Source organism: Cebidichthys violaceus, unplaced genomic scaffold, assembly GCF_023349555.1.
Source record: "Cebidichthys violaceus isolate CVI_PGR_0920_01 unplaced genomic scaffold, fCebVio1.0.p SCAF_28, whole genome shotgun sequence".
NCBI classification, from domain to species: domain Eukaryota; kingdom Metazoa; phylum Chordata; class Actinopteri; order Perciformes; family Stichaeidae; genus Cebidichthys; species Cebidichthys violaceus.
Window position 1 is genome coordinate 4,178,246 of NW_027176461.1, and position 27,552 is coordinate 4,205,797.

The 27,552-nt window shown below is 42.1% G+C and overlaps 2 protein-coding genes across 2 annotated transcripts; one reads left to right on the forward strand and one right to left on the reverse strand.

Moving 5' to 3' along the window:
- Positions 1-6,070: 6,070 nt before the first annotated feature.
- LOC137880526 (uncharacterized) lies at positions 6,071-8,015 on the reverse strand. Its single transcript, XM_068721938.1, has one exon. The coding sequence runs from the start codon at positions 7,585-7,587 to the stop codon at positions 6,892-6,894; it is 696 nt and encodes a 231-aa protein (XP_068578039.1). The 5' UTR covers positions 7,588-8,015; the 3' UTR covers positions 6,071-6,891.
- Positions 8,016-10,363: 2,348 nt separating this feature from the next.
- On the forward strand, positions 10,364-27,088 carry plcb2 (phospholipase C, beta 2). Its single transcript, XM_068721840.1, has 32 exons — positions 10,364-10,454; positions 10,793-10,870; positions 11,599-11,667; positions 12,504-12,644; positions 13,048-13,127; positions 13,255-13,308; positions 13,410-13,485; positions 13,682-13,782; positions 14,243-14,403; positions 14,496-14,642; positions 14,746-14,903; positions 15,961-16,043; positions 16,221-16,305; positions 17,420-17,633; positions 17,738-17,820; positions 17,921-18,017; positions 18,137-18,221; positions 18,411-18,535; positions 18,818-18,969; positions 19,300-19,464; positions 19,575-19,674; positions 19,861-19,965; positions 20,149-20,213; positions 20,383-20,473; positions 20,606-21,088; positions 21,277-21,460; positions 21,995-22,136; positions 23,017-23,081; positions 23,589-23,642; positions 23,834-23,891; positions 25,196-25,279; positions 26,225-27,088. Exons 1-32 carry the CDS (start codon positions 10,371-10,373, stop codon positions 26,393-26,395), a joined length of 3,840 nt encoding a protein of 1,279 aa, XP_068577941.1. The 5' UTR covers positions 10,364-10,370; the 3' UTR covers positions 26,396-27,088.
- The last annotated feature ends 464 nt before the right edge of the window (positions 27,089-27,552 follow it).

Here is a 27,552-nt window from a genome sequence, read left to right on the forward strand (position 1 = left end):
GTAATGTACCGTATGTCTGTCATTTCAAAACGTTAAACAACGGACACCAGAGACTTGAAAATCAACAATCGTGAATCAGAACTAATTTGAGAACTCAAATACTATTTTCTGTAATTGCTCACTCCTGCTGTCTTTAAACACAGTCCCAGTTGATAACAGCCTCCAACTTTTTCTGGCCCCTGTGGGACCGACAGACTTTAGTCCACAGTCACAACACTGGGATTCAGCTGCAATTCTCCTTTCGCAATCGTTTTGTAATTTGTTCTCTTTTATAATCACAAGAGACACTAATATTTTTGAAAAGCTGACGAAGCTTCAAGAATTCAGCCAGTTGTTGTGCCTTGCATATTGGCTTCTTCAAATACTGAAGGTTTACATTTATTTCATGGCCTGTACCATAACATACAGTAGTGTTAAATGTGCTGTATTAACAGTTCTGCATCAACATTGAATTTATTTATTTGCCTCTCCATGTGGACAACACAATGTTAACCAGAAGTATTTTACAAATCTGCCATGTATTTGTATTTGTTCTTATTTATTAGCAGTCTGTGTTTTTATTTTTGGTATCAAGTGAGAACTGTAATAAGAAGCCTTACAAGAACTCTGTCCTCAAAGAAGCTGTGGGCTTGTGTCAGTGCTACAGTAGTAAACAGTTATGTAACCCTTAGTAGAGAACATAGTGGACATGTGGTCAGCTTCAACTGTGGTTACATAAAATACAAATCACCAGGAATCTAGCACACTGGGAAACCCATGAAGCGAGTCACAATGTTTGAGGCCGGAAAGAAAGAAAGAAAGCGTTCTGCTTTTGAATCGGGGCCTTGTTCTATATTATATATAGAATTTGAATGGATGGTAACGGAAACTGTTTAAAAAAAAGACGTCATACAGATTACCTCTGAGATAGTTAAAATTCCCTGTGGGACTCAATTTAGAGAAATGAAATTTAGGACCTACAACCATAGAGCGGTTGAGCATTTGTCCTCGTCTAGCGTTTAGACGTCTCCATTGTCACCTCGCTTAAATGTCAAATTTAGGAAGTGGTTGTGATTGTCTTGCTCCTGCTGGGTTTCCACTGCTGTCCTACATGTTTTCACATACACTCATAAAGAAGGAATAACTGTGAGGGTGTGTGTGTGTGTGTGTGTGTCGAGGTGTGATCCCTGCTAATTTAAATCAGTGTGCACCGTAGCGTAGTTTGGAAGAAGGCATACAGAACATCAATAAAGTTTTTTTTTTTCTGTATCTCAAACACAAAATCATGACTGGCGTCGTTTTGTTGCGTGGTCATCCTCTCTCACCCTCTCCCTCACTTGTAACAAAAAGCATGGAGGAGAAAAAGCATGGAGAGAAAAGAGGGGAGATGTGACAGAAATGTAGAGCACATTGCGGCATCAACAGCCAATATCGTTACACCTCGGTCCACTGAGTCTGCCTTCATGCTGGATTTGATTAATTTCAGATGAGCTCCCCGGAGGGCTGTTGCATTGGAAACGACTCCGTCTCAGCCCTGCAGGTGGGACCTCCCATAGGTGCTACTATTCTAATTATCTCCTCCCAAGGCTATCTCCATAGCAGCCTTCTGCCACTCAAGTGTTTGGGCCTGTGACCTACTGTACTGTGAGAGTACAGGAGCCTCATTCTCCTTGAAGATGAACAGGAATGCCTGAATCAATAGTCATTAACTGAACTACAGAGGTGCTGTTGATATTATGGAAAATGAGTCCTGACTGCTGCGTTGGAGGATTGAAGTGTATTATGTCAAGTGCACTGAAGCTTACCTTCCTGATGAAAAATCATAAAAGAGCTCAATGTAATCCAGATCACAAAGAGTTATCAACAGTGCTTTAGCCAATCAGAGCGCAGGTCCGCAGCGCCGTGACACCAGAGGCGGGACGGCGTTCGCTGCTGAGCGGCACTGTGTTCAAATTGTAACTCAGGCAAAAGTAAAAACAATATAATGGTGTCAAATCAGAATGGCAACTATGGAAGCCCATTTCTGCCACGGTGAGGAAAAAAATAGTATCTCATAATAATGACTTAGCATCTCATAATTATGACTTAGTATCTCATAATTATGACTTAGCATCTCATAATTATGACTTAGTATCTCATAATTATGAGATGACTTAGTATCTCATAATTATGACTTAGTATCTCATAATTATGAGATGACTTAGTATCTCATAATTATGACTTAGTATCTCATAATTATGAGATGACTTAGTATCTCATAATTATGACTTAGTATCTCATAATAATGACTTAGCATCTCATAATTATGAGATGACTTAGTATCTCATAATAATGACTTAGCATCTCATAATTATGAGATGACTTAGTATCTCATAATTATGACTTAGCATCTCATAATTATGAGATGACTTAGTATCTCATAATTATGACTTAGCATCTCATAATTATGACTTAGTATCTCATAATAATGACTTAGCATCTCATAATTATGAGATGACTTAGTATCTCATAATTATGACTTAGCATCTCATAATTATGAGATGACTTAGTATCTCATAATAATGACTTAGCATCTCATAATTATGAGATGACTTAGTATCTCATAATAATGACTTAGCATCTCATAATAATGACTTAGTATCTCATAATAATGACTTAGCATCTCATAATAATGACTTAGTATCTCATAATAATGACTTAGCATCTCATAATTATGACTTAGCATCTCATAATTATGACTTAGTATCTCATAATAATGACTCAGCATCTCATTACGATCTCATAATTATGAGACATTTGATATTGAAAATAACCTTTTCTGCCTCCTGTCCGAGTCTGGACTCCTCTGATTCTGGTCCAGTAGAATTGTAATCTCCTCTAATTTATAATTAATTAACTGCATTTCCTTCACTATTAGTAATGTTGGGAACCGTGTGCTACATCAAGATCGCAGGAAGATCCGGCTAATTTAATACTCAGAAGTCAAACTTCTTTTGCTTCATGCACCGGTGAGCAACTTTCACTGAGAGTTGTAACCAACGCTGTATCCAGTGTTTTTATGTATCTATAGTTGTACTGGTCTCGCCTTGTCTAGAGCTGTGCAGAGGCAATAGAAATGCTTTAAAATCTGAATTGCTATAATGATGTTCTTCTCGTGTCTATGGTGGCATCTATTAGCCATGGACACAGTGAGAGAACAGTCGTAGGCTCTGGAGGTGTTTCATCACAGTTGATGGATGTAGGTTAAGTGGAAGCCAGGTCAGGCTCGGCCCTTCGACCCTGCAGAACCTCTCTCAGACGGGTTTGCAGATCCCACTGAGCGTGTGCGTCACCCCTCCGGCCCTGCCATGGTTCAGGATGTAACAACCCCGCCTCAGCAGCTGCCCTTATCAAGCAACCCCCCCCCGTCCACTCCACCCTCACAGCTTGGAAACAGGAGACTGGGCTGACATGGTGTCTATGTGCTGTCTGTCATATTGATCTGACATCAGTCCTTTTAGTTAGCATCGTCTGTGTAAACAGAGCTACACTTTTTGTGCTTTATATTATTTAGAATTCAGTTACAGCGAGCAAATCTTGAGTCACATCGGGATTTCTTATTGCATGTGGTGCGTCATTAGTTTGCCATTGTTTGACAGTGCAATCTATTTCAAATACAATATTGCATTAATAAAAACATCTTAGGTCTTTCAGTCTTTTTCAGCATAAAAAATATTATTACATCTGTGTATTTCTATTAATACAATTATAATTGCCGCTAGCTAGAGACCTGATTTTACATTTTTAAATATATTAATTAAAAAACATGAATCACTTCTAAATGGGCCAAACATAATGTTCCTAGTCGAGGACACACAGTACAGCTTTCTGTGATGTATTCCATATTAGACCCATTTGATCTTGACATATTTTCTCTGTAGTTGTCATTTGCAGCCTATACTGTATAATAATAATACCATATTTTTCTTTGTCCTTATGAATATATATATATATATATATATATATATATATATATATATATATATATATATATATATATTTATCATCTACATCATAGTCATGTCAACCTGCTGCAAACTAGCAATGATTGAAAAAGTCTTGAAAAACATTAAACTGCTCAATAGATGACAACACAGTGCCTACCTATCTAGCTTCACTTTTGCTTTATTATGCACCACACCACACGTGTTTCATTAAAGCTGTTGTTTCCCTTCCTATTTTCTCCTGTATCGCAAGACGTCATGTTAATATTTCATAATCACTGTGATGGTGTCTTGCTCAAACAGCTGTTTGTTGAAAGGCCTTTAGTTCCTCCGGCTTTGTTTGAAAGGTCTCTCGGTTGTAGTGCGTCACCCGAAACATGTCGACTCTGATGAGGAAAGTAGTTCCTGAAAAGCAGAACTTTAAAGCCCCCATCTGCTCAGATATGTTTTCTTTATTTTGTTACTTCTCTGAAATGTTTGAGCTTCACAGAATGACGGATGTGCAGAGTTTGACATTTGTTGAAAGGTGGAAATTAATCTGATCTTCTTAGATCTGAGTTTAAAACGTGTGCTACGATTTGGAAACATCAGAACCAGTTTGGTAGCCAACCATGGTCCAATGGGAAGCTTTCACCAGGGTGATGTGGAAACTGGAAGCCTCCAGCCCACATGGATGAGTGAAGCTTTGAAATTAATAATATTTGCATATCTCAAAGATTCTGGGTTTTTTAAGGAGGGTGAAGGAGTGGATGTAATTTTGATAACTTTTTACCAGAACATCATCGGGTGGATGATGCAACTGTTTATCTTTTCCTTGACAAATCTGTCATTAAAGTAACAAGTACAGCTGAAACTGCCTCTGTTTCAAAGCTATTGTATTACTAAAAAAAAGGGCAGCTTTTAGATGTCTTTATTTTTAAAGATTTGACAAATGTTATGTATTTTTTGACTTTCCTGTTTAAACCATGTTTCTTTAAAGCATTGCCTGGTGTGGCCGCAAAACAAATCCCATATTGAACCCTATACGTAGCATATAACTGATTTCAAATCGGAAGATTTAATCAGCTCGGGTGACCGGGTTCAAGAGTCAAAGGTCGGATGCTGTGTCCTGAATCAGTCGTCGCCTCCAGCAATAACTGTCAGTCCTGATGAACTCCTAATCAATAGGTCGGTCCTAACTCCTCTCATACATCACAAGAAGTCATAAGAGGCGCTGGAATCACATCTGTCAAGGCCCTCCGATATTCAGCGGCCACTGCAGCATTGACAGGCCTGTCACTGTGTTATGCACACTCTGTACTACATTTTATGTTTATGTTGTGTTGATGGGGGTTGTTTGTGTCTTCCCTGATGAATAGACTTCCTGTTTAGCTCACCAGACACATACCTTGGCTTTGGTTCTGAAAATCTGTCATGTTGGCACAACAGTGCACGTCAGCAGTGTTTACATCCCCGTGCAACATCTCTGAGTTACTGGCTGCTCAGCGGATATCAATTGGATTTTGTTTTCAACGTGATAGTGAATGATGCTTGTCACCGCCAGCACAGAAACCAAACAGGCCTCTTCAGAGAGAGTTGGATCAAAATAGCACCAAGCTGTATTGTGTAATGCGCTGTACAGCACAACAACAGAGCTCTCAAATCGATGCGCCTCCCTCACACGCTGCTGAGAGGGCGCACGTTGTGGTAGGTCTTATTTCCACTTTATAGTTCATCACATGTGACTGTGTGAAGTGGTTTCAGTGAGAGATGCAGAGACTGAACTGTGGCTGACTGGGAGATGAACGCTTCTCTTTCCAGAAGGAGCAGACAGTCCCTCTGATCAAAAACACTGGACAGTTCACTCAGGTAATTAAAGTGCCTCCTCCATGATTTGATCAGATGTCGAGCTCACGAGGATGACCTAGCTCTTTATATTAATCTATAAATGTGGGTTTTGCACCTTGTAGTTTACTTGACTAATAACCTTAAGTGAACCAGTCAATTTAAAGCCATCAACCTTCATTTTCTGCAATAAAACGATTTTAGGAAAGATGTTAGGAAAAACCTAACATTTATTTGAATATATATTATCCATTCTGGTTTCTGAATAAATAAAATATCTCACATACAGGTTAATATCAGCGATTATTTCATGATTTACATAGATCTATTACAAAACCAAATGAATAATTCTCTAAGGATGTTTATTTGTACCTTGTGATATAGTAATACCTATTATACATACTGTACCTTTAATAAAAATCATCTAATTACACTAAAAGTTCATCAAGGCCCAAAAGATGTATGCCTGCCATATGTTCATAACCAAATACACAATACATTTACATGGTTATATGCACATACCTGAGCATAACTCAATAATGCAGGTTCTTCTACTCCAAATCCGGATTTGATCCATGAAAAAGACAGCACAGCCTATGTGTTAAAATGCAAAAATGCAGTATTGATTTAGACTAGCCGATGAATGGCAGTGGTGTTAAGCGCTGTTTGCCTGTGACAAATATTGATGCCCTGCAAAACCAAACGCATCTCTGGAGCCCGTGTCCTATTAGTTTAACAAAACATCTACACCAGTGTCGTCCACGCGCACGGGCAGGTCAGTGTCCGAGGTAAAGTAGACACACATTGATTTAAGGCATACAGATGGCCTAAAATAATAACAAAAACGCATAGTTAGTGTTTGGGGGGGGGGGAAACAGTGTTCACCGAAGAAGCGACGTCTCCTCTTTTCCAGAGCAAGATGTCAGTTAATATGTGCAGTTAAGCATCCATAAGAGGCTCTGCGAAATGAGTTCAAAGTGAAGACCTGTGTGTAATCCGACCTGCGGCACTAATTCTGGAGAAAAAAAACAAACATACTCCTTGAAGGGTTAGTTCGTGTGTGTGAGAGAGAGGAGGGTTGTGGTGGAAGGGGGATGCGGCCCGATCAGTCTCCTCTCGGGCCAGCTCGGCTCGTCGCGGATGTTGAGGGAACAGTGGCAGCATCTGCAGCCGCCTGGTCGTTCTCGCTTTTGTCACTCGCCCCTTCGCCCAGTCTGTGCGCCTCCATCTCCTCCTCGCCCCCAGGCTCCCCGGTGTTTGGCGGGGTGTCGCGGCTCTCTCCGCTTGGAGACGCGTGCGTCTGCCTCTCCGGCGTGTCCGATCTCTCGGTGCTCGTGTGGCCGCGGGAAGACGCGTAGAGTCCTTTCTCCTGCTTCGAGTGCGCAATTTCTGCTCCAGACACGGCCACGCTCTCGGCTCTGTCATCCCATTGAAACGCATGACTGTACGGGGTTGTGACCTGCCTGGTCAGGTTGAGAGACAACAGTCCGCTTTGTGTAGAGTTCCACTCTGAGACATTGTTGCTTGTGGAAATGTTAGTTGAGATGTTTGCGGTGGGGGTGACCTCCCCGGGCACTCCTGGCTTCCCCGCAGATGAGGATGCACTGGTTGGTTTCCAGATTAGACTGTAGTAAATTGCCAGAATAATGGCTGCTAAAGACACGGACAATACATATGCAAAAACAGTGGCTAGTCTCACCCACTTCTTGTTCGTCTTAGCAGCCATCTTAGCCTTTTTGTCCCCCGTATAAGTAGCAGGTTTGCCCCTCTCCATATTGGGCATGAAGTCCCGCTCTCTCATATTGCCCCTATTTTTCCCTCGATGCTCCACCGCCCCCTCCGTCTTGAAGGCTTCTTGTTATCCACAATCCAAGAGAAGACAGGAAGCAGATTGCTGAGGAGAAGGACCACCTTCAACCGTCCGCACCACAGGAGTATCTGGCAGCTAAATTGATTTCTTGTAATTCATTTGATAGCAAACGCGCTGTGCCTAACACTCGGTACCCAGTGCAGCATTGCGTTTCATAATGGACATCAAGCATCCACAGGCTGATTGCGCGTTTCAGCATCCGACAGCGGCGGGACAAATGTCTCCTCTATATGACGTTTCCAGGGAACAGCTGGCGGTAGGCCCCACGGCAAACAGGCTACGCAGTATAAGATTTGATGTATTAAACGATTAAGTGAGATCATACGGTACACAACTGTCTGTCTTATCCAGCAGATGAAGTGGCTGGTTCAGCTAAAAATACAGGAGAGGGGGCGGGCGATGGCTCTTAAAGAAGCAGCAGCTGTGCAGCAGCCCGAGAAGAAACCACAAAAATCACACAGATATACACACACACACACACACACACACACACACACACACACACACACACACACACACACACACACACACACACACACACACACACACACGTCCTATTCGCATCAGGACGCTTGTGCCGCACATGGAGATCAGGATGATGTGGTGGGGGTGAACACCAGACCGAGTGACGCTGCGAAGTGTTTACCTTACAATGTGCGCACCCAAGTGGGAACGATGTCCGTTAGATACGTGCAATGAGCCAATAAAGTGTTGATTAATTCAATTCCACCGGATTTTATGAATTATGTAACCCGTATCCAATTCGCTGATAAAACTTGTAAGCGCGACCAACGGCATTTCAGCACAACGGACAGCGCCCCGATTTGTCATTGCGCATGTCTCCTGGGAAGCTGCAGAGGTGAAATAGGTGAAGGACATGCAACAGCATTTGCTGTGCCAAATTAAAACAAGTGTTGTTTTCCAGTTGGTAATCAACATAAACTCCAAAACTCATATCAGCTACATATGTCAACTTAAAATAACCATAAAAAGGATTTTGAGTTGATTTGACCCTATATTACTTTCCTACATCTAACACCCAGCCATTTATAAACACTGGATCATTTTGTGTCATGTTGACAAAAGTAAAATTATGATAAACAGAAGTGTGATGTAACATCCCTACAGGATGACTGGCTGCAGGTGAAGTGCGTAGTTGTACCTGGCTGTCATAAAAATAGAGTGCAGACACTGTTACAGGTGTTTCTGTCAGCATAGAAGGTGTTAAGTATGTGACAGGGGAGAACAGCAGTCCTCCCACAGAAACAAATACACACACACATGCAGGTGTTTATGGGAAGATTGATTGTTTGCCATTACCATGTTTTATGATGATGACGATCAACTGTAATGTGGGGTTTTACAGTACGGCTGCAACATAAAACATTGAAACAATCACACTAGAAATGTAGGGAACAGGATGTAACGCAGTCTTAAGAGCAGACTGTTCTTTTGACTGATGTTCTATATGTAAATAATTGGCTGCTTGCAGCTACAGTATCATATCATACATTTACAGCTAATTACTTTGAATTGCTTTACTCATCAGCTTATCATTTTATCAAATCATGTCACAACCACCTGTCCAGGGTCATAATGTAGTGTCATTTATTACTGGAGGCAGGACACTGACTGCTGTTTCAACAAAAGATTTCCCGGTCATTTGGATATCATTCAAATAAACCTTAAGTTCGTGCAATATCTAATGCAAACGTTCAGCCAGTCGGGGACCAAAGGACTGTCATTTGATAAACCACCACGGACTCAGTTTATTTAAGATCATGACGTTTTATTTTAATGAAAAAAACCCCCTCAAGATCAACACACATTTATGCGTCATACTGTAAATAAAAATCAATATGCTGTTAGCAAATGGCAACTCAAAATAACTGTGAAAATCACTTATTAAAGGTTCAGTTCTCCCAACTACAAGAAAAACATTTTCTCACTTATCCCCAGTGGTACCTCACCAGATACTTTTGAATATTTTTGCCAGGTTTTGAGATGTGTGAGATTTCTGGCTTCACCCCAACACAATGGAGGCAAATTGATTTTTGTGTCTGATGCTCACAAAAAAAAATAATATATATATTTATACAGTATATATATATATATATATATATATATATATATACATACACGATAATATTTATTTTACAAATTCAACAGAAGCACATCTCAACAGAAACAGTGTCTCTGTTACTCAAGCCACAGAGCACAGTGTCAACACTTCTCTGTGGACTAGAAGAGTTGTTGCTTTTAAATCATTTATTATAGACCAGCTCTTTACAATTCTGTAAGTGCCACAAACAAAAATGGTTTCTACTCCGTTGCCCTGGGGTGGCTTCAGAAATATCACACGCAGACAGCTTACAACTAGAGAAAATACAACTACAGCAATAACACGTGTCTTCAATATCATTTCACGTACTGCTGGTTCTAGAGTTCTGATTTGAGGTAGATCGGAAGCGTCACTTTCACCTGTAGTCAAGTTACGTGTTTGTTTGTTTGCAAGCAAAATTTGCAATGCATATTTCCCGGGGTGTGTCGTGAGTACAGTCAGAGGCTGTGCACTAAACTTCCATTCAGTGTATCTCTTGGATTCAGATGGAGGGATCAGCTAATCAATGGTGTTGACCATGGAGGATATATTTCAGTTATAGTTATATATATATATATATGAGCTGTCACAAAGGTCACTCTAGAAGGGCAAAATGAATAAGAAAAGACACTTTCTGGAGCCTCCAGAGGTCAAAGACTACCTGGTCAAAGGAGAAAGATTTACCAAGTGGTCAGAGGTGAGTGGATGTTTCAATAGTATATCTCAGCTGTACCATTAAATACCAGCCAGCATGAAATACAAGCACACGTGCAAATCTGTGCAGCTCTAGCAGTGCGTTTTTATTTTTCATTGCCTGATGAGAGACATGGAAGTTTAGTTTGAATGCCACTGTAGTAACAATGATGTGGAATTATTGAACCGTTCTGGAAAATACAAGTAGTCCTGCAGCATTCATTATCTAATTATTATTATTATCGAACACATCATCATCATCATCAAACATCTCTGTTCCAGAGGTTTAAACTCAATATATGTCCCAAATGTGTGAAAGCTACTTCCCTCGTCTCCATCCAGGACTCCACAAAGACTGTTCCTGTCACCATGAAGATGGATCCGAAAGGTTTTTACGTTTACTGGATCAACCAAAGCAAGGTAATCAATGTCGAGATTCGGGAAAAGAAAAACAAATCCCCTGTACTACATGTCGGAGGAGAGGGGACATGTTGACTCCCATTCAGTGGCTGACAGAGATGAAATGGCTTTTTGTGCATCAGACAAACACAACCTGACAGATTAAAGCACATGTTGAATAGAGGTGGTCATGTATGACTCACATCCAGAGTGTAATGTGCATCACATTGGGATCTGCCAAAGATGTGGGATAGCTGCATTCCGGTCCAAGCAGCTTGTGGAGATTATTGATTGGTGCTGATGTGGGCTCATCACTGTGCAGCTGAACCATGATGCACTTGAGGACTGCTTTGTCTCTCTCTCTCTCTCTCTCTCTCTCTCTCTCTCTCTCTCTCTCTCTCTCTCTCTCGCTCTCTCTCTCACACACACACACACACACACACACACCACAGAGGCACCTTCTGGTTTCCACCACAGCACAGAACCAGTGAAGCCTACATGAAATGTGTGCCTCATGTGTCCGGGCTCAATCATGCTGTTGTTGACTTGAAAGCGTTTGTGGGAATTTTAAATTAAAAAAGCATTTCCCTAGTTGATGTCTCCAGACTTTACAGTTTAGAAATTCTCCACACAAACACAACAAATCCCATAGTTTTTGCACCTTATCAAAGGATGACTTGTATCTCAATCCACATTTGGACTGGCGCCTACATGTTGAATTGAGATGATTCTCTGCTTCTTGTTTCTAGGAGACAACGTTTCTGGATGTTGCCACTGTCAGAGATACCAGAACAGGAAAATATGCAAAACTTCCCAAAGTGAGTACAGTATTATTATTGAATGTAGTACCCTGCTCTCTGGTCCAATTAGGTCAAAGTGGTGCGTTCGTTATGTAAGAATCTCTGCAGGCATGCAAATAGTGTGTCAAGCCCTTAGTTAGGCCATTAGTATAAGAGACATATTTGCATTGCAAAAACAGCAGTGGACACATGCACCCAGGCTACTCCCCCACTACAGAAACACACATACACACACACACACACACACACACACACACACACACACACACACACACACACACCGTACCACACACTGAGTCATGATCTGAGATTTGTGTGAGTGAGCTTGCCTGTTTTTTTTAGCCCAAATCTGACAGCTGTAGTGCTTTTTTTCCTCGCTGGCCTCCACAGAGAGTTGCAGTATGCAGCCGTCGTCATCCCTCACAGAGGGTTCAAAGGTCAAATCTGAAAACTGTTCCCCTCTGGGAGAGCACAGAACACTGCATCATCCCAGCTGGGGGACTGTTGCAAGCACGTCTTTCTCTTGGGTCCCTTTGGGCTCCAGGCGCTGACGTGCTCTGCACTTCTGAGAGTAGCAGAGAAGTGACTGACTGTAGAGTAGCAGACTGGTCTTCTTGCTGCTGTTTGTGTTGTACATGAACGCGTGAGTGTCTCTCATATGTTTGCATGCCTTCGTCAGCAGATTTGCATGTGTTGAACAAGCTCCCGGAGAACAAGAGCTGCAGACATGATTTTACTTCTTTAAGTGAACAGATGAATAAATAATCAGCTTAAAAAATGGCGCCATATAGTTCAGCCAATTAATACTAACTGGCTACGAAAAAACATATTCTGCCATCATTTGCCTTTCACAGCACACCAAGGTTCGCAACGTGTTCAACATGGACTTCCCGGACAGCAACCATCTCGCCAAAACTCTGACCATCGTCTCAGGACCCGACACAGTGAACCTGACCTACCATAACTTCTTTGCCTCTAAGGAGAAAGTGACACAGGTAATGTGTATGCACTGACTGTGTGTGTGTGTGTGTGTGTGTGTGTGTGTTATTGGCACTGTGTCCTTTAGCTGTTTACAATCCTCCTACTGTGATTGTTCAAACTCGACCATTAGCCATACAATGAGCCTTTGCTTCCCCCCAATGAGGCGCCCTCTGCCTCCCCGTTAGTCTTTATTAGACTTTATGACTCCAATTTCCGGATTTAATCAGCTGTAATGAAATTTGTGCTTTGTTCAAATGCAACATGCACTACTCTCATTTCCTGAGGCACTATTATGTTAATGCCCTCTAGTGGTGACTTTGTGTCCATTTAAAATATACTATAATGACGTTTCAAAAACAATGAATGTTGACATTAAACGTAATATCCCGGTTTGTTTTGTAATTAAATGCACATCAGAACTGGGCAAATGACATCCTCGCAATCGCCTACAATGCTGCAAGAAACAATGCGTGCAGACAGGTCTTCCTGGAAAAGATGTAAGTGAACACCGTGCCATCTTTCAGCTCAGCTTGTGTTGTTGCTGAGTGAACACGACACCATTTCATTTCTCCTTTTATGATGCAGAATCATGTGGTAAAGCTAAGCAATTGTGCTCAATCTTAGATATGTCCGCATTTCTCTTCACACCAACAAGGACGGCAAGATCCCAGTGAAAAAGTAGGTCACAGTTCATGAGGGGATGGCAAGCAGACATTAGTTTGTACAGTAGATTTCCACATTTCTTACTCAATGTGTCTTACTTTTTTTTTTTTTGTCAGTATCTACAAGATGTTCCCTGCGGATAAGAAGAGGGTGGAAAGTGCCTTAGCGTCAGCACAGCTCCCTAAAGGAAAGGTTAGAACATATATACATTATGGTGGGTTGGTTGTCTGCTCTCTAAATCCAGATATCTTTCAAGATTGTTTTACTGCATTTTTTTGTAACCGCTCCCAATAATGTCGTGGTGTTTGTTCTGGATTTTGACTGATATATTTGTCAGATGTTTGTTATTTTTTAAATCGTGTAGATAACATGTTTTTTTTCTTTTCAGTATGACAACATAAAGCCTGATGTCTTTACTGAGTCTGCCTTCAAGGCCTTTCTGTCAAACCTCTGCCCTCGGCCTGAGCTCTATGAGATCTTCACTTGTTAGTGAGTCAACCTCTCCCGTGCTCCACTGGTTATCTACTGAAATGGCTGGATCATTCTCGAGTTATCATGTTACATCGTGGAGGTTTTACAAATACACACCTATTGTAACTACTATCATATATTATTCTAATACATTTTATCTTGCATTTACGTTTTTTGAGACTTCCATTCATTTTCTGCCAACAAAAATCGATTGAGTTTTGTCATGATTTTCTTCATCATCATCATATTGCTCTTTGTGGGAAACCATTTCATCTGACATCTAACTACTCCTCTTCTAAATGCCTCAGCTAGTTATGAAGCCACAAACTTGCGTCTTTACATATTCTAGTTTGGTAGACCAATGATTTGCCAGCGAGCCTCCAGTTCACGCTTAGCTACCTGGCGTTGGGCCGTGATTGGCAGGAACAACTTTTTGTGCGGCGCTCATCTGATTGCCGCGCCTCACTGTGCCCTGCAGCTCCAACAAACCCACCATGACGAAGGAGAATTTCACCAAGTTCCTCAACGAGAAACAGAGGGACTCTCGGCACAACGAGGAGCTGTTTCCACGTCTGCGACAGGACCAGATCAAGGCTCTGATGGACAAATATGAACCCTTCTCCTCCAATTCAAACAGAAGTGAGATTCACTGATGATAGGTTTGTTGTATGGCGGCTGGATCATTTTGTACTTTTGTTGTTAATGCTTCAACGTGTCTTCTTCACCTGCAGATCTGATTTCTCCAGAGGGTTTCTTGTTCTTCCTCATGGGGCCCGAGACGTCAGTTGTCATGCAGGACACGCTGGCCAAGAGTCAGGACATGACTCAACCGATACCCCACTACTTTATCAAGTCCTCCCACAACACATACCTGACAGGTCACACGCACCACTTTGATTTTTATCTCCGACTGCTCGTACCTGATCAACTCAACACCTGAGGGTCATTAAAGGGGGTATTTTTCTGTCTGTCGTCCTGCAGCCGGTCAGTTCTCAGGCGTGTCCTCTCCAGAGATGTACCGTCAGTGTCTGCTGTCCGGCTGCCGCTGTCTGGAGCTGGACTGCTGGAAGGGCAAACCTCCAGATGAAGAGCCCATCATTACTCACGGATTCACCATGACAACCGAGATACTCTTCAAGGTGGTTAAACATAGTTTTGGGCATACCTCCTCTTTGCATGCACATATTAATTTAGGTACATGGTAAGAATATTGTTTGATATTTTGTGGACTTATACACTTATACAAATACCTATAGTAGAATACTATTGATCCCAGAAAATGAAGCAGTATAGATAATACCAAACAACTTTTGTCCATCCAACTTCCAGTAGTTCCTTTCAGATCATAAATCTTGGGCCGTTTCTAGTAAGTCCTAGTTTCCTGTGAGCACAGTTTAAATGGTTTCAATGTGACTTCTTCATGAATACATTTGCCTGAAGCTGTTCATGACCAAATAGTGCCACAGTGTGTCTATAAATTAAGTGAAAGCCTTTAAATTCACTCATTACCTTTTATTCATGTCCAGGTGCACATTAAAGAGTAAAAGAGTGTGAAGGCTTAAACGTACACAGTAACACTGAAACACACACACACACACACACACACACACACACACACACACACACACACACACACACACACACCCACACACACACACACACACACACACACACACACACAGGCAGGCAAACCAGTCATCCTCTCACTCTCAACACTTCCATTTAAGGGCAGCCGGAGCGCCACAGTCTCAGTGTCCCGGACACACAACACCTCAGTTCAGTTTACTGTCAGCCTCTAGATGTGATCGGGTTGGAGCTGACTTCAGTGCTTCTCCATGGAAGCGATATCTATGCAGTTTGTCATGTTTTGCTTGCCGCTGAACTGACTGATGAGTCGACAACTGAATTTCGTTGTATCTTTTTACGATGACAATAAACATCCTTTATCCTTTATGTTTTCTCTCTTCATGTTTTGGGAGTATTTTCATTATTGGCTCAGTCTGTTTCATGATTCATGCTTTTGTGCTACTTCCATGATTTTATTATATTTGTATCCATGTTTTTTGGTGTTTACTGTGTTATCAGTTTATTTATTGCTTTCTATAGCTCTCTTGGCCATTGAATCTTAATGTAATTCAAATAAAAATCGACCTCAACGCCTAAAAAACCCAAACGCCTGTCTCTTTTTGATGACAGGATGTGATTGAGGCCATCGCAGAGAGCGCCTTCAAGACCTCGCCGTATCCCGTCATCCTCTCATTCGAGAACCACGTCGACTCGTAAGACCTGAGCTTTTACATGAGCTCTTGCCATGTAATGTTATTAACGCAATGTAATAATGTCCGGATGCCATTATCCCAAATGGAATATTGATGGAACATATTGAGGGTGTAATTGTACCTTTCGTTCCGGCAGTAACAGCAGACAGTAACAGGTGTTACTCTGTTTTGTTCCAGGGTGAAACAGCAGGAGAAGATGGCCAACTACTGCAAAACCATATTTGGTGATGCACTTCTCACAGATCCGCTGGACAAATACCCTGTGAGTACATAGCTGCACCAAGTGCACAAAGTTTATAAATGGGGGTTTTGCTAAACAGAACACTTTATTTGATCAATCGCATCGTGTGTCTGTGTCATGAAGGCAATAAATGGGAAGGTCAAGTTTCATGTTTGTCCTCCTCCTTATCTCTGCTAGACATGACCCTTATAGGCTCCTATGCCCATCAAACTGACTCATAGCAACAGCCAATGCCTGTTCACCATAACTTTAATTTCATTTTATGAAGTGCAATCAAACAGTGCAGGCATCTCCTCACAGACAAGTATACATACATACACTTAAATAATACATGTAAAAGAAGTGCACAGGAACTGTTTCACTATCTCTTTGATCATATCAATTGAATTATTGGGTTAGTCAGGAATACATCTGTTTTTACTCATAATCCTGCAGTAATGTTTTCCATATTGTAAACATGGGGGGGGGGGGGGGGGGGGGGTTGTGGCGTCAGCCAGCAGACTGTGATTATTTTCTCAGCAATTAGAAGAAGCACTCTCAGTAATAATGTCTGATTGTTATCTTCTAACTTTTGTGGTAACATTCCTAAAACTGGACTTAACAGCAGTTCTATATCTTAACCTCATTTTGTATTATTTGCCAATATGTTTGGATAGTTTTGGACAGTCCAAAGTCTCCCACCAGGCCACAGCCCCTCCAGCACTTGACACGACGATCTTAATGCACTTTTAAAGCAACTTCTACACCGACAGGACTATAATTCTGCCAGAGAAACAGAAAATCCCTTAATATGATTTGAATTATTATTTTTTTGCCTAAAAACAGTTTAACAAGGTATGTTTACGTCTTCAGTGAGGCTTTTTGGAGATAATGTAGGGGGAAAAAATCTAAAAATGTATCTTCCATATGTGTAATAAAATGTAAATGCCTTCAAATAAATAGTTCTTCTCTAAAGAGCCAGATGAGAATATTAAAACCAAAACTTTTCCTTTCATTTCTGAGAACAGTACTGACAGTAGACAGTACTGAGACAGTACTGAGGACATGGCCTTGCTTTGTACTACAGTGCTGTAGTACTATTGCATTGTCACACAAGTTAGTTTTAGGATTCTTTCTGTTTGTCTGAACCGTGCAGCTGAAGCCGGGCCAGCAGATCCCCAGCCCTTCTGAGCTCATGGGTAAGATCCTCATCAAGAACAAGAAGGGCAGCCATGAAAAGCCGACGCAAACTAAGAAGACCAGCGCAGCAGCAACTGACCAGACCGCAACCACCGCTTCACCCACCCAGGACCCAAACTCCACTTCCCAGGATCCTGCCAACCCGGCACCCTGCACCCAGGAGAACCAAGGTGGACTAGATGAACCTCCAGTCAAATCAGATTACATTTCAAAAATAGGCGTGTTTAGTTCATTTTTAGGTGTCGCTAACATTATTTTTTATATGTTTAACCAGAGGGGGACGCAGCTGTGGAGGACACTGAGGAACAAGAAGAGACAGAGGAACAGGATGAGGAGAAAATGAAGACGTCAGATGAGGTAGAGTGTGCGTTTACGATGACAGTTGTATTGCCATACATCATCTGTGGCCAACTAATACAGCTCAAGCATCAGTTAACTTCCTGTCAATCCCCCACAGGGCACAGCTGGACAAGAAGTCACAGCCTATGAGGCGATGTCGTCCCTGGTCAACTACATCCAGCCCAATAAATTCATGTCTTTTGACAACGCCAGAAGTATGTCTTTGCTGCGTAAATTTAGCCCAAACTCTGACAAATTTTGATTTTATAACATACTGCACAGGTACACAAATCAAAGTCAGAGTGAGTTTTGCAATTCTCTTCTTTCCTCACAGAGAAAAACAAGAGTTACGTCATCTCATCCTTTGTGGAGACCAGAGGGGAGGCAATGATTTCCAAGACTGCTGTCGAGTTTGTTGAGTATCCTTTAGGAGCGCTGTCGATATATAAATATGAAAATGTGGAAAACTGTATTTGATGGGCTGAATTAGATTTTTTTTTTTAAATGGCACAAAATTGGACAAAAATACGTTTCTCTGTGCTGCCTCAAGAGTCTCCTGGTTCAGGTAAACTACAGAGATATACAACTTCCTAAACCATTCGTCTCAGATACAATAAGAGGCAGATGAGCAGGATTTACCCGAAAGGAACAAGAATGGACTCATCCAACTACAGCCCACAGCCTTTTTGGAATGTAGGCTGCCAGATGGTGGCGCTCAACTACCAGACGATGGGTAGAAATGAACACACTACACACAGATAACCACTCAAAATGTGCTGCGCTACACGAGGAGATGCACCGTTTCTCTTTAATCACCACTTGAGTCTGACATGTTTTAAATGTCATGCTCGGCTATATTTTTAAACCTGAGCTTCTATTTTTCACCACAGCATGTCAGTGTTGCACCTCATTGTGCTGTGCGGGCCTCTGCTGTGCTTTGCATCTCAAATGCTCACTGCTCATCCCTGTGCCGCACAGAGGGGGCATGAATAGGCTGTTTTGTGTCTATTTTCAGATTTCCCCATGCAGCTGAACATGGCTCTTTTTGAATTCAACGGCAGAACTGGCTACTTGCTCAAGCACGATGTTCTGCGTCGCAGTGACAAAAAGTTTGACCCTTTCTGTGACAGGATTGACACGGTTGTGGCAAGCACACTGACCATAAAGGCAGGTTCACGGCCTTGTTGTTATTCTTCCTCTCTCACGTTAAACATCACTGTGGTGTGTTGGGCTAAAGCGGCATCATTTATGGTGTTGCATTGCAGGGAAACTGATGTGATATGTGTATCGCTGGGAGCTGTTTTTGCTTTTCTAAATCGAGCACTTAATTAGCCTCGATAGCCTTGGGAAGTCTGCGTTTGTGTGCGGATGAATAGTCAGTAATAATACAAGCTTCCTGCTGAGACCGATAGATGGTTCCTGGTATTCAGCATCCATACTCTCTGCTGCTTCATACACGTATGTTATCATATTATTATTATTCGCCCGCCTCACTAGATCTACTCAGGCCAGTTTCTGTCTGACAAGAACGTGAAAACGGGAGTCGAGGTGGAGTTGATTGGGCTGCCGGGAGACCCCAAGAAGAAACATCGCACCAAATGGTCCACCACACCCAACGCCATCAACCCAGTGTGGAATGAGGAGCCTTTTGTTTTTGAGAAGGTGTGTGTCAGTAATCAAACTCAGCCATGAGCTCAGTCTTTATAACACACTGTGTTGCTGCTGCTGTTGCGGGGGGGTCTTAATATATTTGTTGTTGTCATGATGCATAGATCCTGCTCCCAGAATTGGCTTCTCTAAGAATTGTAGTTCACGAGGAGAACGGTAAATTCTTGGGACACAGGATCATCCCGCTTGATGCCATCCAGTCAGGTCGGTGAAACTGAGAAGAAGGAAAAAAAACACCTCACTTTTTGCTTTATCTAATCTACATAATTCAAAACACCACTCAGTCATCCAAGGCCTCAGAATGTTTGCTAACACGTTTTAGCCAGCTTCTGGATAAGAGGAGCAGCTGCCTTGTTTTTAATTCACAGAGGTTTGTTTTATGGCCTGCAGGTTTCCATCACATCTGCCTGCGCAGTGAGAGCAACATGCCGCTCACTCTGCCTGCTCTCTTTGTGTACATCGAGGTCAAGGACTACATCCCCGCAGCCTTCGCAGGTGCTTGGATTTTTGCTTTGGGTTTTTTTTTTTTGCAAAAGAAAAAAGCTTCTGCTGCAATTTAATTGTTACTCTGACAGTCAGGGAGAAGTTTGGATTTGTAAAGCTCAGCAGCATTAAGGTTTCTTTGACATTTCTTTTTGGTTAAAGTGTGAATTATTGACGTATTTGATTCTACCTCAGATTTCACAGATGCCCTTTTCAATCCAACAAAGGGAACAGAGAAGACCACAAAGGCCCCAAAGGAGGTAACAAAAAGCAGCCAAAGGAAACTTAATTCAGCCATCATCTACTAAAATTGACACATCAGTAACGTCCTCAGTTCTTCCTTGAATCCTCAACAGCACTAATTCCCTTCCTGGAAGATGACCAGTGTTGTTAGAGTGTGATCTTCTTGTCCTTTTTGTGTCCACGCAGTCATCCGCTGACTACATCTCTCCCTATGAGAAGCCTCTTGTGGTCCAAAACCCCACAGACAAAGCTAAGGAAAGCGAGGCCCCTGCTGCAGGTAATGAAGCTTGTGAATGGGACACAGTTCAAAGTTTGATTTTTACTTATACTGAGCTTCAATTTGGCTCTTGTAGTAGTTATTTAGTGCTGAATTAAGAAGCTGTATTTAAACGCTTTCCTCTTCCAGTAGAAACGGTAGCATCCGAACCTTCAACACTAGTTGACACCAATGACCAATCACCAAAGTCTGCTCCAGAGGCAAGCTCAGAAGAAGCTAAAGAAGAGACTGAGAACAAGTCAGACACTCAACAACCTGCAGCAGAACCTCCTCAAAATCCTGACAACACTGCTGCTGAAGATCCAGCCCCGGACCCAAGAAGCGCCACGCCTGAAACCCTTCCCGAATCTTCTCCTCTGCCAGAGGAGGCAGCCCCTGAGAAGGAAGTAGTTCAAGAGCCAGAGGCATCTTCAGAAACCATAGAGGAAGCGGTGAACGACTCCAGTACAAACCCTGAGCCTGCTTCAGATGATACACCAGACACAGAAGCTGCCAGCGCTGCTGAAGAGCCTGTTGCTAAAGAGCCTGTTGCTGAGGCCTTGCCCTGTCCAGCAAGTGCATCGCCCGAGTCTGCCGGATCAGGTGACTCATCTGAGCCGCCGACATCCAGCGAAGGTAACACCGAAGTGCTTCATGTGCTGCACTCATCCCCGTTTCCATTTTACCATTGCCCTGTAGGTGTAGAGGAAAATTTAGACCAATTTAGACTTTTGTTTGTTGAATAAAACTTTCAAAAATGCATATCCACTGCCGACACAAGTAGGAGGATTCTCAAAACAAAACCTTGTGTGTTTATGCTGCAGAGCCTTCAACTGTGACTACTGAAGAACTGACAGAGCACAAGAACTACCTGAAGGTCATCAAGCGTCAGGAGAGAGACATTAAAGAGGGAGAAAAGAAGTGTCAGAAAAAAGGAGAGGATCTGATTCAGAAATACTCTGACTCGTTCAAGGCCATCAAGAAGAAGGCCTCTGTGAAGAAAAAAGAGTGAGTAGATTTCTTTTTTCTTTCTTTTTCAGAGTCAGTCTCCACCTGTAATATGGTAGAAGGAGGGGTGTCATGCAATAAGATCGATCTGTCCGATTGTTTATGTTTAGTCACTCACCAAAGACTGGTCAGTTTCCTACGAAGTAGCAGTGAATCCAACAGCGTATTAATACTTACCCACTAATGAAGTTGTTGTTGTTTTGGTCAGTGTCATTAATGAGATTATATTTAGAAGCACGGAGAATATTCCTCGGCTAATGTGTTTTTCCAGCTGACGCAAAATATTAGCGGACGAAGAGAACAACTAAATGAATATTGTGCTGCATTGCCTTTGGTGCACAGCCCTCCACGCTAATCTTTCAGGACAAAATATGTTATTCGAAGGCCGTATGAGCATTGCAGTAAAGGATTTCCAGTAACCACACAGATGTACTTTAAAGGTTCCGTACGTGGAAGGATTATAGCTGTTCGTCAATAAACTCTATTCCCCTTGCATATGTGCTGTCATGTTGTATCGTGTTATGTTTCCTCCAGGGGAGGGGGAAGCGCGTCTGAATCCAGCGTGAAGACGGAGCGGGTGCAGGAGCAGAAGGAAAGAATGCAGGTTGAGCTGCAAGCTCTGTGGACGGAGGAGTGTGATCAGTTGAAGAAGAGGAAAGAGCAGTGTGCAACAGAGGTGAGTAAAATGCAGGTTTATGTTTAAAACTCCACAAAAAGTTGCATCATTAATAATTCTGTTTCCCCATTTCAAATGAAAGAAAAGACAATTGTGATGGAAAGTAAATCAGTTCATTTACTCAAGTACTTAAAACTGCACTAATCAATATTCTCATATTAAGAAGGGGTCAATTCACTATGTGTAATGTGAAACACGTCACTTGGGTTATGTTTTCATGTTGTATTTATATTTCATATTACTAAAATGAATTAGCCAGACGAACACCACGAACGTTAGTTACCAGATCGTGCGAGAGTGTGATGCTGAGACAAAGAAAGAGCTCAAACAAAGTCCATTTCCTCCCGATTCATCTGTCAGAGTCAGAATGTTTGGAAGACATGTGACTCAAAAAATCGCTCCTATATTTGCTTCGGTGACTATGGAGCGAAATAATCTGTTCCCTTCTCGCCATCAGAGTTAATAGACTCAGGACCTGCCCCTAGGCTCCTAAAGGGGGCGGGCATCTGCGAAACCCACGCAACACAGATACAGGAAGCTGACTCTCAGTGGGGTGCCTCTGTTCTGAACTGTCTCTGGATCTGTACGAAACTGAAGAGTCAATCAGGTGTTTTTTAAGGGTTGCCACCTCATTAGACTGAGTGTAGACAGACCGTACTGCAGGAGTGCTGTGGAGTGAGGTTAGCATCCCACACGCCTTGGACCAAGTGTTCTCATTAAACTTAAAGCCAAAGTTCATGCAAATTAACAACAGAGGGCTGAACTTTTGTTTGAAGAGAGACTTTAATCAACACGGACGTTGTTATTTAGAGCTACTCGAGTCTCATTTCTAGCTCTATCTTGACTGCGATTGTGCCACTTCTTTCTTATATTGTGACAGAGACTGGCCAAACTGTTGGAGATGGCCACAGAGAGGCACACCATTGAAATGAAGACCCTGGAGAGGTGTGAGCACACATGCAACACATTTTGGGACATGCTGTACACACTGAGAGTGCAGAGGGCTTTGCTGAGTCCGTCCAATCTGTGCTTTGAGATTTTGATGTGACACTGTGTGAGTGTGTCATCTGAGGTGAAACATTTGACATTTTGCAAAGACAATACCATCAAATAATGAATAAATAACCTCAATGTGTGTGTCTTCCAATGTCCTTGGCTGGCTTGAGGTGTCCTGGATGTGTATGTGTGTGTTATCCCAAGTCCCCAGCTTGCAGATGGTTATCTCAGGACAGGCATTATCCAACAGGTGTTTAAACAGCAGTAGGGAAGTGAAGGCAGCCGTGGTAATCTACCTGTCCACACTGACACTATAGCATTATATTTAAGCCTCCCGTCACTGTAAAGAAAAGGTCACCTCAGAGACACACAGCCCAGCAGCTTAGTTTGAAGGAAATTTTAAGAATTTTACTCAAGCAGGAGTCCTCACTTTTTTGTCTTTGCCTTGGTCTGCAGTGAAACCAAAGATAATAAGAAGAAGATACTCCTAAAATCCTCAGAGAAAGCAAAGTGAGTTCACAGCATGACCTTGCCTTCAGTCATTTTGTGTGTTTCCATTCATTGCCGTTCTTCTCACTGTGTTACAGCTTCTTGTCCAAAATGAAAAGAAATATAAGAAGACAAATATGCTTACCCGTCTCATTCATTTTTAACAGTATGTACAAGAGCTTTAATTTAAAATTATAATTATCCTCTTCTAGGCTGAAAAGGGCAATGAGCACAGAGCTGTTGGATGAGCCCAGTCAGTCTGACGGTGCAGTAAGTCATCTTTTAAATTCATTGAAAGTAGCAGAGCTTTTTGAGCATGTATGTACAATTAAAAAAGTAGTTTGGGATTATTTGGAAACGCCCTTATTTGCTTTTGGGCCAAGAGTGATACCAATCTCAGTGTCTGTGCAGAAAGTATCAAGCTGGAACCAACAGCTGGTTAGCTTAGCTTAGCATAAAGACAGGAAACGCCTAGTCTGGATCAGTCCACAGGTAACAAAATCCACCAAGCAACATGGCTGGATGTAGGACAGAATGAGAGTGGTATCCACCTTTTCATCTAACTCTTGGCAAGAGAGCGAATAAACATACATCTCAAAATGTCAAACTATTCTTTTAAAGGAAATAGCAATTCTGAGGCTACACGCTCACATGCATCACTGCACATGTACCTTAAACAGTATCCACGTCATAGCTCACACTTCATATCTGGCTTGTTTAACACGTATTGAACCGTGTGACTATGGTTTACGAAAAAAAAGACAGCAAGCATCTAAAGAATTGACCCAAATGTGGAAGAAACGGGCATGTTACTGCACACACATGTTCACATCCACCCCCGTGTTTGCTTACAGACACGCATTCAACACAATGTTGAACTGTAAGTACACTCGCAGACACGTGAGCATGCACACCCATTCACCCGCAAACCACCCACATAGACAAACACACACACACACCCTTTTACCCAGTGAGCAAAGTGCAGTGGGCCCTGACCATAGGCCAGGCTTGTCTATTACTCAGAGGCTGTTTACAGGGAGCAGACTAATCCATGTGTGGTCAATGACTCACTGGGCTCCGCTCTTGCTCCTCTGTTGGCTCATCGAGAGTCAGACCTGTTGTACACGGCCATTTCACTCTGCTCCTCTCCGATCAGCTTCATCTGGAAAGTAGCAAACCCCACTCACACTTCTGCACTTTAAGGCCCCATTGCAGCTCATTTTGATTTACTTAATGAGCCTTTGCCCATTTATTACGGCAACTATTTTTAACACAATCCCTAGCTTAATCAGCAAGGCCTCAGTATTGAATAAGGACTGTGTAACCGAGCTGGACAAGTCCAACCTGTTGTGACTTAACTGTATTGATTGTCTTGCTCAGGTTGCATCCCGTGGGTGCATTCCTCTCTAGATATATACACTCGAGAAACATGAGCAGAACTGCTTCTCGACATGCAAACCGTCTTTATCTCTCACTCACTTGATACCGCATTCACACACACACTCACACTCACACAGATTGATCGTGTTTTACAGTAGCCACATGTTGTGATGTGCTCTGTTGTACTGTGACAGTCTTCAGATTACAGCCCACAGCAAATGGCTCTGATGAAGAAACAGGCTGCTACGCTGGAGGAGATCAAGACACTGACTAATCAGGTACTCACACTGACACCAGGATACACAGAATCACTTAGCAGGTGGTTGCACTGACTTGTAACCCTTTTTAAAAAAATATGACATTCAGTGAATAAGTGAAATATAATATTTAATTAGAATTACAGGTAAGAAGGATGTATAAATGTTTCGACTGCTTGGATCTGTGCCCTGGGAGTGTCCCCACAAGGTGATTAATATGTGATCAAGCAAAGTTCAAACTATACCAGCAACAAATCCCCGCTTTTTAAAATTCATTGCCATCTGTCCACTCAGTGATCATACGTAATGTTTCAGGGTGACACATCCAGTTTAGGCGATTGAGATCGTACACACCAAGCTCCCACCGCTGCAAATGACGACAGAGCAATTTCATGACAATGCGTCGCTTTGAATCGGACAAATCTTGGCAGTTATCATTGAGAATAGAGGTGTTGGATAGTTTAGACGTTGACGCGGGAACGCCAGATGGATGGTGTGTTTTTATGTCTCACCAATAGTATTAGCTTACAAATACAGTTTTTGATATTGAGTGAAGCAGTGGGAGGAATTTAGCAGATTAAGGGACAAATGAGGATAATGTCTTTCTCTCAACATGCAAGCTAATCTTCGCTGTATGTATTTAACATAATTGATTGAGTATTGAGACATTTTCCTTATTACAGGCACATTGTCTCATTATTAAATATCCTGAAAATAGCTCATCATCACTCTTGTTTAAAATCAGTCCACTTGGGTTCAAGCCAGTTCCCTAGCTTGAGGTTAGCAGTGATCTTTATTTTGACTTGTGCCAATACACAAATCCCTTCCCTCAAGATTACGATGCGAACCTGGCAGAGAAGAGAACCTGGCAGAGAAAAGAATCTGGCAGCGGAAAGAATCAATAAAAATGTCAATGTGTCCTTTCGCCTGTAACCTCTAACTCAGATTTGGTCTCTTTGTTGGCAGCTCAATCAGGGAGCCCTGAAGGAGCACAATCAGAAACTGAGGTCTCTGCCTGCAGAGGTGAAGGAGGCCGTCAATGTTTGCGTGGGGGCTCACTTTCCCGAACTGGTCGACCAGGCTGGAGACGCGAAGGTGGAGGGAGCGGGCTTCTATGGAGACGTCTTCCTGGGTTAGATGTGCCTTTTGATCCTTGTGTAACACATCTTTTTTCAACCTGTTACATAACCTATAGTCTGAGCATAGCTGTGGAATAGTAGAAGATTCATTTAGCTCTGTGTGAAATATTTGACTTTAGAGGTGCTAGTCATAGAGAGAGCTATTTGGGGAGTCATTAAGCCAGAATGATGTTTTTGTGGATGTCCCGTATACCAAAAGTTTGATCAATTGGAAATTGATTTCTTTCAACTCGTTCTTTCTGTTGCTTTTCACCCATAAAAAAAAAGCCTAATACGGCAACAAATATCTTCCAGATGAAAGGCCATCCCTGAAAGCTTTCGTTTGGTGCCCGCAGTCTCCTTTCTGTTCTCTTAATGAGATCAAAAGTAGAAATAAATGTAGCAAGAAAAATGTAGCGACACAAATGGTTTATCAGAGTCTGCAGGCTGAATCGAGACAATGACTCCATCTGTCACGCTTCAGCACATGCAGGCTAATACTCCATGAAGCCACGGCAAAACATTCACTCTGAGATTTAGGTGGTTTGCAGTTGTGAAAAAAAACAAACTGCATTTACTCTTTAACTGGAACAAAGGTCTGATGACGATGAAAATACTGTACACAACAGGCAGCACCAGTACATCTATTTTCCCTCTGCATCATTTGCTCTTGTGATTTAATAATTCTTAATAAATTTGACATTGCACTGTACTTATGTGTGTATTACTTTTATTTGTCTGTTTTACTAAATATGTTTACATTCCAGTCTTTTGTCTGGTTTTGATCATATTAGTCACGTATACATGAGACTTACAGAAATCTGGTCATCGACAGTATCCAGGTTTCTGTTCCTCTGCATCAGACTAAGTCCAGGCAAGTCCAGGTGTCTGACACCAGGATGTAATATGTGTAATATGTAATACAAAATGTAATTGGTATGCACCCAAAACCTGATCAGCACTGGAAATGATGGAAGTGAAGCTGCTCTTTCACTTACATTTTCTGCTGGTCCAGAGATCAAACTGGCAACCTTTCACTTACAAACATGTGTCTCTTATACTTTTAGACCAGTAAGTGTATTTCCATCCATCTGTTTTTATGCACATTTTCAATTTGCACATTCAAAACTGAGTGGGAACGACAGAAATATCACAAAAAAGTTTTCAAATAAGTTG